Source organism: Clytia hemisphaerica, unplaced genomic scaffold, assembly GCF_902728285.1.
Source record: "Clytia hemisphaerica strain Z4C2 unplaced genomic scaffold, Clytia hemisphaerica genome assembly, whole genome shotgun sequence".
NCBI lineage: Eukaryota > Metazoa > Cnidaria > Hydrozoa > Leptothecata > Clytiidae > Clytia > Clytia hemisphaerica.
In genome coordinates this window covers 2772664-2790926 of record NW_027104175.1, presented here as the reverse complement: position 1 = coordinate 2790926, position 18263 = coordinate 2772664, and the positions used below count along the sequence as shown (strand labels likewise).

The 18263-nt window shown below is 34.6% G+C and overlaps 1 protein-coding gene and 1 long non-coding RNA gene across 3 annotated transcripts; both read right to left on the bottom strand.

Moving 5' to 3' along the window:
- Positions 1–2236: 2236 nt before the first annotated feature.
- LOC136814319 (uncharacterized) lies at positions 2237–2883 on the bottom strand. Its single transcript, XR_010847621.1, has 2 exons — positions 2823–2883; positions 2237–2545 (listed from the first exon to the last, which is right to left on the bottom strand). It is a non-coding gene; the product is annotated as an uncharacterized lncRNA (long non-coding RNA).
- Positions 2884–4300: 1417 nt separating this feature from the next.
- Positions 4301–17609, bottom strand: LOC136814518 (uncharacterized). Of its 2 annotated transcripts, none has more exons than XM_067071078.1 (18): positions 17539–17609; positions 17179–17283; positions 16426–16800; positions 16070–16234; positions 15486–15668; positions 14938–15153; positions 14281–14481; positions 13705–13821; positions 13284–13400; positions 10701–10823; positions 9757–9882; positions 9289–9475; positions 8864–9031; positions 8259–8453; positions 7540–7610; positions 6788–7232; positions 6143–6263; positions 4301–4669 (listed from the first exon to the last, which is right to left on the bottom strand). In XM_067071078.1, the coding sequence occupies exons 3-18, from the start codon at positions 16661–16663 to the stop codon at positions 4439–4441; spliced, it is 2904 nt and encodes a 967-aa protein (XP_066927179.1). In that variant the 5' UTR covers positions 16664–16800; positions 17179–17283; positions 17539–17609; the 3' UTR covers positions 4301–4438. The 2 variants fall into 2 exon arrangements, with proteins under 2 accessions (XP_066927179.1, XP_066927178.1); XM_067071077.1 differs by lacking the exon at positions 17539–17609 and adding an exon at positions 16919–16950 and having other exon boundaries at positions 16426–16770; positions 17179–17277.
- Positions 17610–18263: the final 654 nt, after the last annotated feature.

Below are 18263 nucleotides of genomic sequence, written 5' to 3'. Positions count from 1 at the left end.
TTCCGCAATTGCCCTTTTTGTCTCGTATCTTAAGGTTTAGACAACAGACAAACATTTTGGATCATTGTGGTAAATATTCAATCAATTTCAGCTTACCAATAGGCCCATGAAAGATTTGGCGATAGTACCACGAAATGTAGCCGAATCGGTTACTACAGGCTTGTCAAAATTATGAGACATTCTTTCTATTGTCCTTTTCGAATCGAATCTTCAAGATTAGATAGCAAGCAGCTACTTTTGGTCATTTTGATAATTATCTTATCGATTTCAGCCCATTAATGACCCTGTTACAGACATTTGAACTAAAAGTAGCCAAATTAGTTACAGGCTTGTGAAAATTACGATAACTATGCTTCCACATTTGCTCTTTTGGTCTTGTATATTCAAGTTTAGACAACAAACTACCATCTTGGTTCATTGTGGTAAATATTTAATCGATTTCAGCTGACCAATAGCCTTAGGAAAGATTCGGTGACCTTTGCACTAACTAAATTTCAAAAAGAAAACTCCATCGATTCACAAATGGGAAGCTCCGGAATAATGACTGAAGAAGTCATTGTAATGCCTTTCAAGCGTCGTTTCAAACATAATTGTTAAACGTCTTTGTTATTCAAAAAAACTGAAGAGGCTCTAAGCAGAGATTTGGGAAAAGAGGATAAGAAATGCGCTATTCATCTATTTGAAGCTAGGCTGTAGAATCTTTTGTTTCTATTGAAATGTCTGCGGCCGATCGATTGTTTTCGTTCTGAACCAATCAGAGCGCTTGATTCGTTATGCGCACAAGACTAGAAGTACAAACAAAAAATGGTAGCCGTGATTGATATCGAAAGTGAAATTTTTTTTTCTTTCTGAAATCGAGAATTTTGTTATTTTTTATAAGCACTTTTCTACTTTGGACAAGGGATGCAGTGGGTTGCGAGCCTAAAACGAAGCTGGTAAAACTAGTTTATCATTATTCTTGGGCTAAAGTTTCTAAGAAACAATACCATAAAGGCCTCTTCAGTAGGGATAGCGAGGTTGAAAATAAAACCTTGGAGGACAAAAAAACAACAACAAATGTCAAGGAAAGAAAAGGAAAAAAGAAACGATGTTCATTCATGATATCAATGCCAGGAGGTCATAAATACCATGAAGGCTTTCTTGTAAGAGCTTTATGAGTTCTAGACAACAAAACATAAAATTATCTTACAATACCATTGAAAAAATACAAAAATTGTACCGAAGACATCACCAGGGGATTTCCCCAGATATGTTAGAAAAAATATTGTATATACAAAAACATCGTAAAAATGAGGTTAAAAAAAACTATGCATTTCCATCCAACCCAACAAATAATAGTGTATAAAAATTAAATATTCTTCCACAGTGTATATGTATATTTGAATTACAGATTGTCATTGTTAGTTTGTATTTTTTTCAGTGCATAATATGACTTCACTATTTCTCTGAATATAAATCACAGGTGACTCTTCTTTGCAACTGCTGCAAAAGATTAAGAACAAAAAGTTCTTTTCAGTATAATTCAACTTCCTTATACACCTCAAATCAATGTGTATTGCAGAGCATGAAGAAAAATCAATCACCATTGACTTTACTTGAAGTAAAAAATTGGATATACAATAAAAATGACCAAAGCCTTTCCAACTGTGTTCTTGAGTAGTACATTTCATACAGATTTTAAGACTTCAAAGCTGATTAAAAATTATATTATTGCTCCATGAATGAACACTAAATGCAAAAGGTGTATGACTCAATGCTAAAAAAATTTAAATCTAAATTTGAAAAATATAGTTTAAAAATAATATCAGACTGAAAATATGTGATTGTCAAAATAGTCCACTGCACAATTTAAATTTAAATTATAGAAGCATTTCTGGCTCTTCCTGGTTTGTTTACATTTGGTAATTTTGGCCTACATGTTCCCTGATTTGATGAATTGTTTTGACGTGCTTCCCAAATTAAGGGGTAGCTCCAGGTCAAAAGCCCCCAAATCAAAATATAGACAAATCAAGTAGACTTATCATCACAGCAAGTATCCATTTCATCTATACCATGCAATATGTATTTATGCCTCAAAATTCAGTTTCCAAGGACAACGTGGATAAAAAACAAACATCGAAATAAAGATTCCAAAAAGAAGTTGCATCAAAATCCACTTCGCCAGAGAACATTTACATAATAATGTGTATATCGAACAAATCCCCAATTTATCGACATCCATTTTTCAAAGGCCATACAGGTCCAACCGCTCAAATCCACTTTTTCCATAAATATAACATCAACACCATAGAATTATTATTCCATTCTGTTCCTGTTGAGTCAAATATATAATACACGTAAAGTTTTCATCAGTTCCCACTCATCTTTTAGCAGACCTTTTCTGCTGGAACTATAGAGAACAAACATGACAGTTAACATGCAAAAATGTCTGATAATCTTGAGTCAATCGTGGTTGCATCGGCAACCTGTACTTGGATGGCCAATACTTCTATGGGACGGTGTTGTTAACAGCCTTTTACAAAGAATATGATAACTAGCGACTAGCCTGAAAATATATAAAATGGAAATCTGTATATGAAATTACCCTAATCCGTTAAATACAAAATGTAAATTCCACGGACTAAATAATATTTTGAATGTAAAAGTACCAAAGCCTGAGTCAGGTCAAAATCATGGCCCTTCAGGTAATTTATAAATATCACCTGTCAAAGTTATTTTTTCTGAGATGTTTTTGTTGTTGCAACTTGAAATTTCCAACCCAAAAGTCAATGGTTTCCCTACATAAAGCTAAAAGTACCACAGAGGAAATCAAGTATACTTACTGAATCTCAATTCCATTACCATGGAGGAAGATTTTCTAAGATTACACTATTTTTTTCATCTAAAAGTTGAAAAAACAACAAAACTATCAATCGATTTTGCCCTTCTAAAATCAAAATGCCGAGAAGTTCTAGAGAGTGCCATGGAAAACTAAGGTATAGGTGGTCACAATCAACCTTCCTACTACCCATAAAAATTATGTCTGCAACACAAAAAATTCATTCAGTGCAATACAAGCCAGAGAGAAATGAGTCCCAATTTTTCAAAATTTCAAGCATGCCTCATGTCCGCCATCTTTACTCCCAGAATATAGAATGAATTTCCTCGATTTTCTCAGGGGAAACCCCCAAAAGATCAAAGTTTCACTTCCCAGTCTCTTTTTCACAGAGAACCCACTGGAAAGCTTTATTCAAGGACTTCTTTCTTGAACATTGGTTAACCTGTACGTAACGCCATTTTGTTTCGGCCTTCCTTCTTGCTCAACTATTCTACAGCCTTGCTTCTTCAAAGAGTGCCGAATTCAAAGGGAAGAATAGGAAAACAGCGAGCGGCAGCGGCGTTTCTTATCCTCTTTTCCCAAATCTCTGCTCTAAGAGAGAGCGAAATATTTTAAACCAGTATGTTTTTATTCGGAGTTTTACTTCGTCCGCAATGCTGAATTGAATTGAAATTTAGTACACGCGAAAACCGTTTCCTCGAAAAATACCAATTATAATACCAATAAGGTAATAGAACCAGTAGAATTAGCGTTTTACATGGACAAAATTCCCAACATTAAAAAAAATGAAACGCCTAAGACATCAGAAAAAAGATAACAAGCTGGTTGGGGAGAAATAGGGAATTTCTTAGACTAGTATAGTCGTTGAATGAAAAACATCACACCGGAAAATCTTACTAGAGTGGTAAAATCGGGAAACCGTATCTAGAACGATATTCTCAAATTTCAACTTTCAATTTCAATTATTTTCCTTCTCTCTCGCGCGCTAATTCCCGTGTGAACGTTTTTCCGATTATACCTAGCCAGTACCCGACTCCTAAATTTTGTTGCGCGATAAATAACAGACTTGTTTACAAGTCTAGAAATTTCTGCAAGTACAAAAATTTGACTTTTACGGTCAAAAAATTATTCCGGGAAAAGTGACTTTTTTCCGTACAAAGCATTGTGGGGAATTCTCGGGGGTCAAATCTGAGTTTTTATGTGAAGCCGATATCGTAAGCCACTTTTTAGAGAACCTAACCCTCTATCTTTATGCAAATACATTCAGAGAATACTAATGATGCAATTTTACACACAGAAAGTCCAAAAACACATTTTTAATCACTATTTGGCGCAAATTTTAAATAATTTAAGTCGTTCTTTGTCGATATTCTTTTTTATTCGTTTCTCGTTCATTGACACTCTGTAGTGGTCTACTTCTGGAGATTACACTCCCTCTCACTATCAAAATGAAGAGCTTTTCAATAAAAAACCTAGCAAAAGTTTTCACATAAAATAATTTGTTCTTTACTTTCAAATACTTTTAAACTATTTACAGAGAATAATGATAATGATATGAAATGTTTTACAAAGTTATCCTTTGTCATGTTTTAGAAAAATAATATAAAAATCTCTTCAAGATTATTGGTTCTGTGTTCGATCTATTGTCCTTTTTAACCAATCAGTGAAGGTTGTTACTTTATAATATCCGATGTGATGATATTCCGTAGACATTGTAGCCCGCTGTCCAGGGTATCCGTCACCGTAGATCAAAACTCCTGTAAGATACCACCTTTGACGCTTTTTAGAGGGAGGTGTACCACGCAACATGCCCAATAAGGGTGTACCACTTAATGGAAGTGATCTCAACGTCTGTAGGAAAAAATCGAATGAATTTTTTTTATAAGAATCAATAAAACTTGATAAACTTCAGCTGTTCTTAGTTCTTTGGCGCTTTGACCCTGAAATTTTCTCAAAACTCAGTCAAGTAGTTTTCGAACATGATTCTGAGAGAAGGTTGTTGCGTGTATTTAACAAAAAGTAAGAAAATATATACCAACACTGTAATTGGTAGCCCCGGTGACCCTTCAAATCCCTTTCACATTTTTTTTCCCGGAGGTCGTCGTCAAGACTTTCAAGTTTGATTCCGATTTCGGATTATTTTCGGAAAACAAGTTATCGGGGAAACTTTGGCGCGAAAAAATATTTTTTCTTGGAAGAGAAAAGAAACACATAACTTCATTAAAATGTTTGCACATAATAATAAAAGAACACTGTAATTAAAAAAAAGAAAGTGAAAGATGATTTTTTTTTGTTTATTCCTCGATTTATTCAATAAATTGAAAGAAGCTATTGCATTGTAAATAAAAGTATAAAAGAAAGTTTTTTATGATTGGTTTTGAGGCTTCCTTGTCTGGAGAGTTTTTGTGTGTAAGAAGGGAACATCAAAGTGTGGCGTAACATAAACTTAGAATCGTCATAACTTTTGATTGAGTTATCGAAACTGGACGAAATTTCCTAAGCAGTTAAGGGCCCGTTAAGCAGCTTCCTCAATATAAAATGCCCCTATTCATTCACATTATGCCCATTATACTGGGGGGGACTACTAGGTTCAACACGCCATTTAAATCAATCTGAATCATAATTGACTATTCTTTTTAAGTGATTAGTAGACATCTAACCGTGTCCCGGGGGATGCACTTAGGCAAAAATGGGTACATGACGTGTCGCTTGTCAGGGTTCCTTTTTTAGGCTCTGAAGAAATCTGACAGGTTTCCAAATTTACTAATTTACTTTTATTTTCAGGGCGAAAATGGGAAAAATTTTCAATTTTTTGTTCTGACAGGGTCCCAATTTTGCCAAAAATTCATATGCCAAAAATGAACAAAAGTGACGAAAGCCGCAGTGAACATATTTTAAAGCGGCAGCCTCGGATACTTTCTCAGAGAATAAAGAACAGGTTTAAGACATTCTAACGAAATGATTTGTGTGAAATTCCAAGGGGATGAAATAATCTATAACATCTCTGTCTGCTTTGGACAAATTCAACTTTGTTTTAAACTTTTTGAAGTTCAACCAAAATGAGCTTTTAAACCTCTTTGGCTTTAACATCGAATTAGGTTTCTTGACTGTACTTACTTCTAATCTTATTAAGCTTATTGGGCTGACCTTCCAGCGCAGCTGGTTTATTGTTTTTACAACCGACATTTTCATTAAAAAGAAGATTCAAATTGCATAGTAGTTTTGGAATTGAAAGCCTGAAGAATTTAGAGAAGAAAATGTTTAAGAAAGTGAATTGGGAAAATGAAAAAGGAACTGTTATTCAGAACATACAAAGCCTTTTACCTGGGGTAGACTGAATCGAACGCATATGGTGCTATCCTTTCGAAAGATGAATTTCCCATCCCATTTGCATGTCGTATAAGAATCAATTGTTGTCATGATCTGTCGCAAAGGTCGCTCAACACTGCCAAAGAAACAGTAGAGATTATTATGAAAATTTTCGTACACAAGTTCTTGAGCGAGCTGGTTGTCAAGGAAACTTGAAAGACTTTTTGGCTTGCTAACGGAGGAAGTGCTTTGTAGAAGATGTCACTCTCAATTCAAAATTAATTGCGTGTTCCATCTACCGATTCCTTGATTACTTCTGGGCATGTTTACTTTGATCCAACCTTATAATTCTATGTGATGATAACCTTCCTTCTTGTAAACAGTGAGACAAGGAGCACAAATTTATCAGTTCTCTTGACATTAAAAGTCTGAGTTCGGGTAGTCGTCACATCAACGCGATTGAAGTTGTAAATTATACGACAAGAACTGAAAAAAATGCCTCAATTAAACTACCTACCCAATCCCTTTCAAAAAGCTCGAAAAATTAAAATCGATAGGTATTCTATTTTTGTGGCTTTTGCTTTCACGAAAATGAATAAAAGTAATTGATCCAGTAAACATAAATGATAAAGAAGAACAAAAGAAAACAGAAGAACGTACCCTTTGGATGGCCAAGCAGAAGTAACTAGTTTCTGTCCGATACTCAGATCAACATGGTCTTGCGTGGGAAGACATAAAGGCTGTGCGTCTACTTTCAATTCGGTTGTCGTCGAGGCCATCTGAATCAACGCAAGATCTAACGTTGGATGAAACATTATAGTCTTGGCTTGAACATTGACTTTCGAATTACGATGTCCATACTGGTAACCTCCGAGCGAAAGAAGGATTTTCGAAGGATCGATACTTATGTATCCGAACTTCAAACAGTGGCCCGTTGTGAGAACAAACTTCTCATCCACGAGAACGCCAATACACCGGTATCTTGGTATATTAACAACGTTTAAGAAATCGACACTGATCCCAACTTGCCATGACCAGCCGTCCGTCACATTTGTCCATTGTGACGTTAAGATATGGCTCATGTTCACTTTCAATCGTTTACAGCCTGACAAAAAGAAAACATTTGGCAATGATTTGATACTAGTGTTGCTGCAAAAGCAAATGGTTTAAGTATTTTTTAGTAATCATTAACCGGGTGTCAAACCGAAGGCTATAACTCCTGACCACTTGATATAAAATGACATAAAAAGCTTTTTGAAAAAGTATAAAAATACCTTTCAAAGTTTCTAAGTTTTTATGCCAGTTTTGGATTTCAAAAACAGTTGCGCGCTGAAAAGGTTAGAACATCGGATATTCTTATTCAACACAAGTTGCACTAGAGTAGCTTTATACAAGGTACAAAAGAAAGTCACCTGTTCCATTAAGGGCCTCGATACACTGGGTTCCAACAGTGATAAATCCTTCTGGGCATTGACAAATGAAACTGAAAAAGAGTAAATTAAAGTATTGTTTAGAAGTCTCTAATGGTCAATGTGTTTATCCAGACGGTGTCAATCGAACGAATCGAACGCCGAATCAATTGATTACAATCAAACTCGATCGAATAATTACAATTCGATTCTCGAACACAATCAAGTCGTAATAGAATATAACCTAGAATTTGCTGTTCGAATGCTTCAATTACGTTCGATTTATGATTCTATTATGTTCGATTGATTCACTTTACTTTAGTCGCTCTCGTTTCTTGCGATGCGGTATTTATGCGCTGCTCGCTCTAATCTGATTTTCAAATGGTGTATAGGCGGCCGCCCTCGCTAAAGCTCTCAATCTTATCGAACATTATCGTAATTGAACTAATCAAACATAATCGAACGTCATTCGAACGCAATCGAACACAATCGAATATTACCCAGGAGCTGGCCGTTCGACAATCGAATCGCAATTGCTCGATCACGTTCGATTACCTCCAATTGACTTGAATTATTAGTGATCTTCGACTCAAATATAAATCTTCCAACTAACTCGAAAATGTGCGGAAAGAGAGAATAATGAGCAAATTCTGATTATAAAAACATTAATTATAAAGCTATAGTATTGTCAAAAGCGGAGCTTGTGGAAACGCAGTGTTTACCTTCCTTTAGTATTAATGCATTTATACGAACATCCATCCATCTTTTCTTGACATTCATTCACATCTACGCATTTTGTTCGGTTGACCAACTTGTATCCAACATTGCACGCACAGTAGAAGGATCCAGGCGTGTTCGAACACGAATGATCGCAAGGTAAATCTTTACATTCGTCTTTATCGTCACACGTGTATGAACTGAAAACAGAATGGGAATGGGTTCTAAAGTATGCTCATTAATTTTGAATATAGAGCATCATCATTATACCGGCAAACTTGAATTTGTCACTTTTTCAATCATTTTACTCCCGTCTCGCGCCGACTTTAACACTAGATCTGATTAATCTGATCCAATTCGATATTTGCTTATTTGGCTATTTCAAAAGTCAAGATATCAAAATACAAGTCTTTGACCAAGAAAACGATAGAATTTTGACGTAAGAACCGTGAAAGACCAATTTTCAGAGAATTCAAATTGTCATATCTCGGCTTTAGAAAAACACTTAAACAAAAAGATTTGGAGGTTTTACTCAGAATCATTGACAAAAGATCTCAGACCATCTGATCATCCCTTTGAAGCTTTACTTCAAAAAATTGAAAACACTTACTGCGGATCACGCGCAACAAATCCTTTGGGACATTTACAATAATAACTGCCATGAGTATTTATACATTGATTTGAACAACCTCCATTCTTATACTGGCATTCGTTGATATCTTGACATTTAGTATCGTTCATTATCCCACGAAATCCTGTATCGCATTGACATCGATAGCTGAAAAAGAAACATACACGCTCTTTAAAAAAAAAATTATTGATATATATATGAACAATACACTAGGAAATACTGATTTTAAGCCCCTTTTATACTTGAAGGCTGCAAAGATTTTAAGCACTACCAAGCCTTTTGTAAAATTTACTGACCAATAACAGCGTGTAAAACTACTAAACTTACAGAGGTTTGCATATTTATAGAATAACACGGTGATCTAAAGAGTTAGATAACAAGATTCAAAAATAGTTTCTACCCACCTTCCAAACGTATTGATGCATCCGCCCCAACACCCTGGCACGCCCACCAAACATTCATCAATATCTAGACAATTGTGAAGATCATGGTCTAATCGATATCCATTGCGACATGAACATTCGTAACCTCCATCGGTGTTCGTACAAATCTGTGAACATGAAGCTGTCCCCAATTCACATTCATTGATTTCTATAGAACATAAAACTTTGGCATTAATATTCAAAATAAAAATGTTCCACCTAGTACAACTTCTACTATAATTCTTTTTATGACTCTCGAAGGAGCAACTAGGGGCTTTGCATGACATATACCTTAAAAGTAAAAAATAATCATGATTTAAGAATGAATTTAAGTTAAGGATTTTTTTCTACTTTGACATCTCCATTGAAAAACAGAGAGAGTGACAGACAGGAGAGAATCCTCTATCAAAAAATCTCTCTCCATCCTGAAGTCTTCTTAAGCTTTCCTACCTTCACAGTAAGTCTTTCCGGGCACCATCCGATAACCAAGTTTATTACACGTGCATCGATAACTACCGATAGTGTTGTCACAATCCTCTGCACAGCCACCGTTGTCTAACACGCATTCATCCACATCTGCAAAACGAAAGTGAAAGCTCAACGAAGAAACATGGAACATATTGGGCTATTTTAGAAAAACTTTGTGCCCCCTATGTTGAGGAGGTCTTTTATAGGAAAGGTGATCCCCTGGATTTTTCTTCAAATTTTCAGGAACACCCTGGATTTCTGACCTCATTTTACTGACCACCCTGGATTTTCAACCCCATTTACTGGCCACCTTGGATTTCCGACCTCTTTTTACTGACTACCCTGGATTTTTACACTCGAAAAACCAGATCATCCTGGATTTTTTATTTTCAAGACCACCCTGGACGTCATACCTCCTCAACATGGGGGTACAGACTATTTCTGGGATAGCCCATTACAGCAGACTTTCGACGTAAAGTGGGGAACGTAAACAAGGATTGTTGGCTACTCGTAATAACTTAGTAAGGAAGAATGCTAATACGGGAAAAATGGGGTTTAAAATGGATCTTTCATAAAAACATGTTTCTCAATAAAAGAATGCGCAAGGAAAATTTGATTAAACCTTTGCGCGCGCTGTTTTTTTTGAAAAAGTTGAAATTTTTCTAAATTTATTTTTTGAAACTCGAAACTTTAATGTGCCATAAAAGCTTGTAGCTTTTGATTTAGAAGATGGTTTTGGTACCATTGGAAAGCTATTTTTATACTCTTTCTAAAAGCATTTATGTCCCTTTAAATCAAGTGGTCAGGAGCTATGACCTCAAGTCGGAGACTCAGTATTTTGGCTTGTTTTGGACGCATATACGCGTCCCTCGTGGTCTAAGGGTTAACGAAATCTTAACAAATCAAAGGAATATGGGACAACTCACCAACACATGCGCTGATGTCATTATGGAAAACGTAACCACGGAAACAAACGCATTCGTAAGACCCATCCGTATTTACGCAATCTTGTTCGCATAAATTACCAAAATGTTTACATTCGTCAAAATCTAAAACAAAAGATTTTTTTAACTCAAATAAAGCTAAAGTGCGAATATCAAGTTAAAAAACTCTCACCTTCAATGGTTTTACATTACAGCTCATTAGATTGAAAATAATGTAAATTAAAAACTTATCTTTCTCTTTTTAGACAGACAGCTGACGACATCTAAAATCTGGACGACTTTGGGACAAACGTCGAGTTGATTTTTCTTGTTCCCATATATCTACTGATCCTAAAAATTTTACTCGGCGTCCGAAAATTTATTTAACGGACATGTCCGGTAGTAATTTGTCAAATGATGACGTCATCACCAAAAGTGAAAATTTGATTTCAGCATGTAATAATGATATATATACCATTCGACGCATTTTTGATCTAGATTCTAAATCACATCAGTCTCAATAGGTAAAAATTTAGATTACAAAAGTTATGACTTAAATTCGACATGTGATTTTGGTCAATCATGACCCTCTCACTCACCCCCTAAAAATGTCAAATTTAAACGTCATCAAATCGAAAAACAATTTACACCATTCGAAATCTCGTCAAAAACTACACGCTTTTTTTTAATAAGAATACACTTTATAAAAATGTCCATGATGAAAATGGCCAAAAAATAAGAATATGGTAAGAATATCACCATCATGGAATTTAGCAACTGAACTTAAGAATGTCATTTTTAATGCATTTTAACCTGTAGATTGCCAATTTCGATCTTGACCTAAGAATACCGTAAGAATATTTTTGGATGATTTTCGCCAAAAAGTTAAGAATATCCATGATGAAATGAAAAAACACCATTCTTATAAAAATCAAGTTATACTTTTATGGACCTACCTGGTTATGCATTTAACACATATATAATTGATATCTACATAAGCGTGACCATTAAATAATCATTCAGAACACAAATAGTGACGATCTATTAAAATTAGTCGTTTGTTTCTTATAAAAAAAACAAGTTTAGAAACCAAAATTTCATACTCTTGAAGAATTCTTTCATATTCAAGACTTCGAGTGCAAAAAAACATCTCATCAAAAAATTCAGTAATTTTAAGAACATTGATATGATGTATGCTTACAGTGATTCTTATAGATATGCGTTTTTTGAGCTGAAAAATTCTTTTTTTACGAAAATCTGCTGAAGCCATCTTTTAACTACTTTCATGCAAAAAGTCAGAAAATAACAAGTCCAAAAAACCCTTTTTTTATCCGTTTTTTAGCTGAAATTTACCCCAAAATTTTTTTTCCAAAAATCTAGCTCCGTCATATTCGAGGGTTTATAGTTATGCATCTTTGTGCAAAAAATCATAAAGAATGAAAGAGCCAATCTCGAGAAACGCTAATACCTAAGTAATTGATAGTGTGCTTACAAAAAAATATCGAATTTGGCCAGTTTTTCTATAAAAACAAGCTAAACAACCAAAATTTCATGTCTAAACACATATATTCTTTAAAAGTAAGCCCTCATGAGCAAAAAAAACATCTATCTCATAAAAAAAATTGAGTAATTTGACTAAGAACATTGATGTATGCTTATTAATAGTGATTCTTATAGATAAACATGCGTTTTTTGAGCCAACAAAATTTTTTTGCAAAAATTCGCTTAAGCCATCTCTTACCTACGATGGTACCCTACTTTCATGCAAAAAATCAGAAAAAATTAACGACCTAATTTTTCACAAAGTCCAAAAAACCCGTTTTTTAGCCGTTTTTTGGCCCAAATTTGCCCAAAAAATTTTTTTTTTGAAAATCGGGCTCCGTCACATTCGAGGGTTTATAGTTATGCATCTTTGTGCAAAAAATCAGAAAAAACTAACGAGCCAATCATGAGGAAAGCTAATAACGAACGAACAGACGAACAGACGAACGAACGAACGGACAAAGATCGTAATTCCTTATAAAATGAGGCATCTTTTCAAAAATGACGTCATAGAAGAGCTACGGACCTCAATAACTTTTCCTATTCAAATTTTTACTTATTAAGATTGATGTGTTTTGAAATCTACATCAAAAAACGCTTCGAATGGTATGTAAAACTTTGAAATTTTGCAACATCAATTTTTCACTTTTGCTTGTGACGTCATCAATTAATAAATTATTCTCGGACACGTCCGGTAAAGACTTAAAAAACACGCCGAGTAAATTTTTCTGACTCTCTAAACTATAAAGATTTCAAAATAAGTACTCAATATTTGTCCCTCGAATTTTCACTTATTCAATTTTTTTGATGTCATCAGCTGCCTGTCTATTTGTTTAGAGAACTCGAACATGGTTAAATCGAGGTTAAATATGTAGGAGATTTGGCTTAATCCGTTATTTTCGTTGTAAATGATCGAAAATTCACGTAGAATGAAAAAACCAGACTGAGATTAAGAACTCAAACATACATGTACTTTAAAAATAATACACTGAGAAAATACAGATTTCTAAGGGAGAAAACGGAAAATAAACTAAACTAAGTTACCTGTGCAAGAGTGGCCATCATCAGCCAATCGATAGCCTTTCTTACATGCACATTTGTACGACCCGTATGTGTTATCACAAACTTCTTGACATGGAAGTGAAGAACACTCGTTGATGTCTGTAGAAGAGGAAAACAAAAAATTAAACGTTTGATTTGTTGTAAAAATAATATGCTATAATAGTTTTTTGAAGACAAAGGGGAAAGGGAGCAAAAAAGTTCTGCGAACTAATTGAAGAAGATGGAAAAGATGATGAGAAGAGGCTTGGCCACGAATTTTCGAAGATCACAAAACTACAAATTATGAGGAACAAAAATGTTTATAAGTAAAATGGCCCAATGTTAATAGCTCGATTTTAGAGCTGACATGTTTGAAGAAAATATCAAAATAAAGAGACAAAACGATTTTCGACTTCGCTCTTACCAATACATGAATGTCCATCAGTATCAAGATAAAATCCTGCATAACATTTACAAGTCACTTTATTCTTATCATCGATACAAATATGTTGGCATTGTCCGTTCATGTTTCGACACTGACCTGATGATATAGAAAGAGTGAGAACAAAATCAATTCTTTGAACGAAGAATTACCATAAACCTGTTTAGCATGCAGTACGAGATCTATAGTACATTATTTGCTTGACAAATCCCTGTGAGAATTTATCCGGCTCTTGAATCTTTAAAATACGAAACATTTGAATCAAGCATCAAGCTGTCGATAAGAATAGGATAATAGGATACAGAGATACTGTATAAAATATCGGTAAAAATCAAAATAAAATAGCCGCATTCTTTTCACCAACACGTATAAAATATTGGTTAAACAGAAGCTTGTTTATCTATTCTCTTAAAATCGTTAGCCTTGAAAGTTCAAAAAGTTGAAAATTGGAATACTTTACTAAGCACCCCCCCCCCTCCGAGTGGCTGTAGTCCACAAAAGACCGGCTCTGTCTAGTATATCAAGGCAAATCTGGAGTAATTGGATGAAGAATTTTACCACTACAAATCTCATCGCTTCCATCATGGCAATCTTTATGACCATTACACCTCAATGAAGCATCAATACACTGTTTGTTTTCACATGTGAATTCTCCATATGGACAGGGCGGGTAATATGTTTTGGTTACCAGGGCGGTAATGGGTGGAAGGGTGGTAGTAGTTGGCGTGGTTAGGCGTCGTGTTGTTATTGGTCTTCCATCTGATATGAAAAAATGACAAATAGCTTAATATTTAGAAACGTAGAACGATATTAGATATGTAGAACTTTAACTCTACATTTTAACATGAGCCTCGGGAGGACCTTAGGATCCAGGTTCCAAAAGCTCAAAATTCCCGATATCTACGGCTAAATTCAAAATTCATTGCCGCAGTGTTGCTGTCATTTTTGAATTGAGATTTTTCAAACCGACCGGTGCGATAGAGTGCGGGTGAGAGAGGGGAGCAAAATAACGAGAGAAGTGTTCTATTTATAAATCATACTTCATCGCGCAGCTTTCCGTACGGAAATTCTTTCAGACAATGCGCACTGAGTGTACTAAGAAATGATAAACGTGAGATACAATCTGGTACAGAGTATTGCTTATTACGGTGATTAGGAAAAACAGTTCTTTACATGAAAAGTTATTATAACGGGATGATATCAATTGAAACGAACCTGTACAATGTTTTTCGTCACTCCAATCACCACATTGGTTGAGAGTGTCACATCTCTCCTCCTTCTTGATACACCTTTCATTATCACACAAGAATCCTGCACAACAATAATTCTCGTCGCTGTTGTCATAGCAATCATTCACTTGGTTACAAATCAAATTAACGCTTACACAACGACCGTTCTGACATTTGAATTCATTTCGTTTGCAAATTGTAACTAAAATGAAATAAAAAGCGATATCAGATTTGTCCAGGCAGTATACCTTATAAAAAGGCATCTTATTTTCGCTGAGACTAAGGAATATTTCAAAAGTGACACTTTCACACTTATGGAACATTTAGACATCGATGATTTTAAATCCATACTTAGATTTATTGTATTTTTCTTAGATTAAAAGTTGCATCCCTGTGAAGTAAAGCTTAAACGGCCAAAAAAAAAAACCGCTCAAAACTGCGAAAATAAGTTCTGCAAAATCGGGAGAATAACATATTCCAATGAATGGAATGAGAATTGACTACAATGTGGAAAAAATGAGCAAAACAATTTACACAAAGTCTGGAATGTGGCGTTAAATCCTTGATGGTTGAGTATAGAATCCGAATGAAATTTGATCAACACGTCATTGGAAGTTGATGTGATTGGTGGAGGGATACCTATACCACAATGCTTCTTCGAAAGGCGTGGTATTCCGGCGATGACGTCATAGACTGCTACGTAATCCAAACAACGACCTAAATAATGAAATTATCAAAGTAAAAACCCTAAAATCACCAAGTGTGGTTTTCTATTGTGTCCGAAATGTCTAACCAGACGACAAAAATGGAAAACTTATTTCAAGACTTTTTAGAATGTATCATACATTCATCAACTTTTAGCAATTATGATATCGAGGACATCCGATATACAAATGCAAAGTAGATAAGAACATAAGGCTTCGAGGGCCAAAATGTTAAGAACATTTTAAGTCTTTGCGGATTCTAAAACACCCGCTTTCTAAAGAAAATGGAGAAAAATACCCACAAAAGATGAAAATAAGAACTAGGCTTAAAAGTCAAAAAGTTAAGAGCATTCGAAGGCTACAAAAATATTTAATTTTCTTATAAGAAAAGTGTATATAAGTACAATGGCATACCGTTAGCTTTATTTTCCAGAAAGAAATCAGTAAAAGAAATTCGAATTGCGTTGTTTCTCTGTGTTTTGATTCGATAGGTACAATTTGCGTTTTCGTAATAATTGCTTGGAAATTTTGGTGACGCGAACCAACCAATCTTTTGATTGTTGAATTCGTAATCACACACTATAAAATAAAAATGATGAAATTTAGTTTGTCTTAAAGCGCCACAATTAGAAATATTTAGATTGAAAACACCGTCAATTGGGGTTCGGAAATTATTAGTTAGAGTTAGTTACAGAAAAAAATTAAAAACAAAACTCTAGGTATACCCTTCGTCAATAAACAAGTCAAAAAGGAACCCAGAACCAACTTACTTTTCTTGGCTTTGTATTCGATCTCAAAACCTTTATCATTATTCTCTTTATCCGTCCGGAATTCCAAATACAAGGTATTTCCGGACGACTCGACGTTTTCCGGACCTTTTATATTACAAAGAGGTCTGGAATACAGTCTTGATTTTGTATTAGGTCCATCGTAGATAAACAAAGCATCATTTTCACAATTGTAACTTTGTTCAATTCTGAAGAATTTTGTTTTGAGTTGGATGACCATACCACGTGGTACTTTGATTAACCACGTGCACAGTAAGTTACTTCGGTAGTTGGGATACCCAGGGCTTTGAATCAAACCCTGAGGTTTGGTGAATATGTAGCTACAATCTAAGGAAGCAAAAATGATATTTGGTTAGACTTGACAATCAGTACAAATCAGACCAAGGGAAAGCTTTTTTTGAGACTTTATGAACGATGGACGATTGACCTTGAATGAGATTATACATAAATTTAAGAGATAATTAGATTCCTTTACCTGACGCAGTCGCGACTGGAGAAGTTGAAAGACTAAAAAAACAACAAAACAACGAATTAAAAACGGGAATGGTAAGAAGATTTCAACCCCACAAGGGTAAATATTCCACCGGAGCACTGAAACAGGGTGTCTTATTCTTATTACGAGCGTGATATGATAAAATAGAATTACAAAATTAATACTTGAAGAGGAAGGTTGGATTTTACAATCATATAATATTTGAGATTCTAAAAAGCAGTTGAAAAACGAAACATAATTACCATATTACAACAACGAGGACTAGAAACATATTGAGAGATTCCCCCATTTGGTGAAGATAAATCGATAGTTAGTTGAGATTGACAACCATTCTATAAACAATCTAGCTGAAAAAATAAAAGTTCAAAACTTCAACTCCGCCCTATAAATAAGAAACAATTTGAGGCTCAAAGTGCCAAAAAAATTACGTATAACAGCCGAGCCTCTTCAAATAATTTCTCTGGTTCTTATAAAAAAACATGTGTTGGAAGGATGATTAAAAGCCTGAAAGTTTTAAAGTCAACCAAAGCCTTCATAAATTAAATACAAATACCAAAAAACTTAAAAAGCATGAAAACCTAGACAGCTAGACAGAAACTTACAAGTCACACATACATTCATAAAAACTCAATCTCACTTTTTATCACTCCTCGCTCCGTCACAAAAATATAAGAGAGAAGTAGTGCTGACATATTATTTACATTTCGCATTTTTGTCAACAAAGCAATGAAGGACCGTTATATGGAAGCTAACACATCATTTTGATAGTATGTAATCTTTTTGTTGTTATTCTTTTGAAGCTAAAGGAGCGAAAAAGAATGTTGACCAATCCATTTTTGATAAAGGTCTGTTTACACTTTGATTTTGTATAATCTTCTTGACTTTTTGTTGATAAAGAACCAATGACCTAAAAATAAGGACAAAGTCTGAGAAAGATTTTTGGTAGATTTAAAGATTTAATTTCCTCTGATGGAGTCTTGTAAGTGACTTTATGGAAAAGGGTTGTTTATCGTGTCTGCAGCCGTTACGCGATACAGAAATGTATCGCATGTCAATAGTCTAGTGAAAGCTAATACTGCTCCATTGAAATGAATACCGATATAAAAAATGATTTCTCTTACTTTAACAAAATATTATGAGTCATTGCGTAAAGGTCGAAAGTCTGTCTTTACAAAAACACAGCAGTGAAAGAGAAAAAATATGGACTAAGCAAAACCTTAGTTTATTTTCATTTTAATAAAATATCAGATGGGGGAATGATGCACCATTGGTAAAAACGATGCACTACAGTGGTTTAGAATGGTAAGAAAAAAACTGACGAGGGTGA

What these genes read in the sequence shown, in the direction of transcription:
- LOC136814518 (XM_067071077.1), bottom strand. Translation starts at nt 17,225, where the DNA reads ATGGGGGAATCTCTCAATATGTTTCTAGTCCTCGTTGTTGTAATATG. An exon ending in TTTGTTGCGCGTGATCCGCA is followed by an intron (nt 8,454 to 8,863) that starts GTAAGTGTTTTC and finishes TTCTGTTTTCAG; the next exon opens with TTCATACACGTGTGACGATA. An exon ending in TTCGATTCAGTCTACCCCAG is followed by an intron (nt 4,670 to 6,142) that starts GTAAAAGGCTTT and finishes TTTTTCCTACAG; the next exon opens with ACGTTGAGATCACTTCCATT.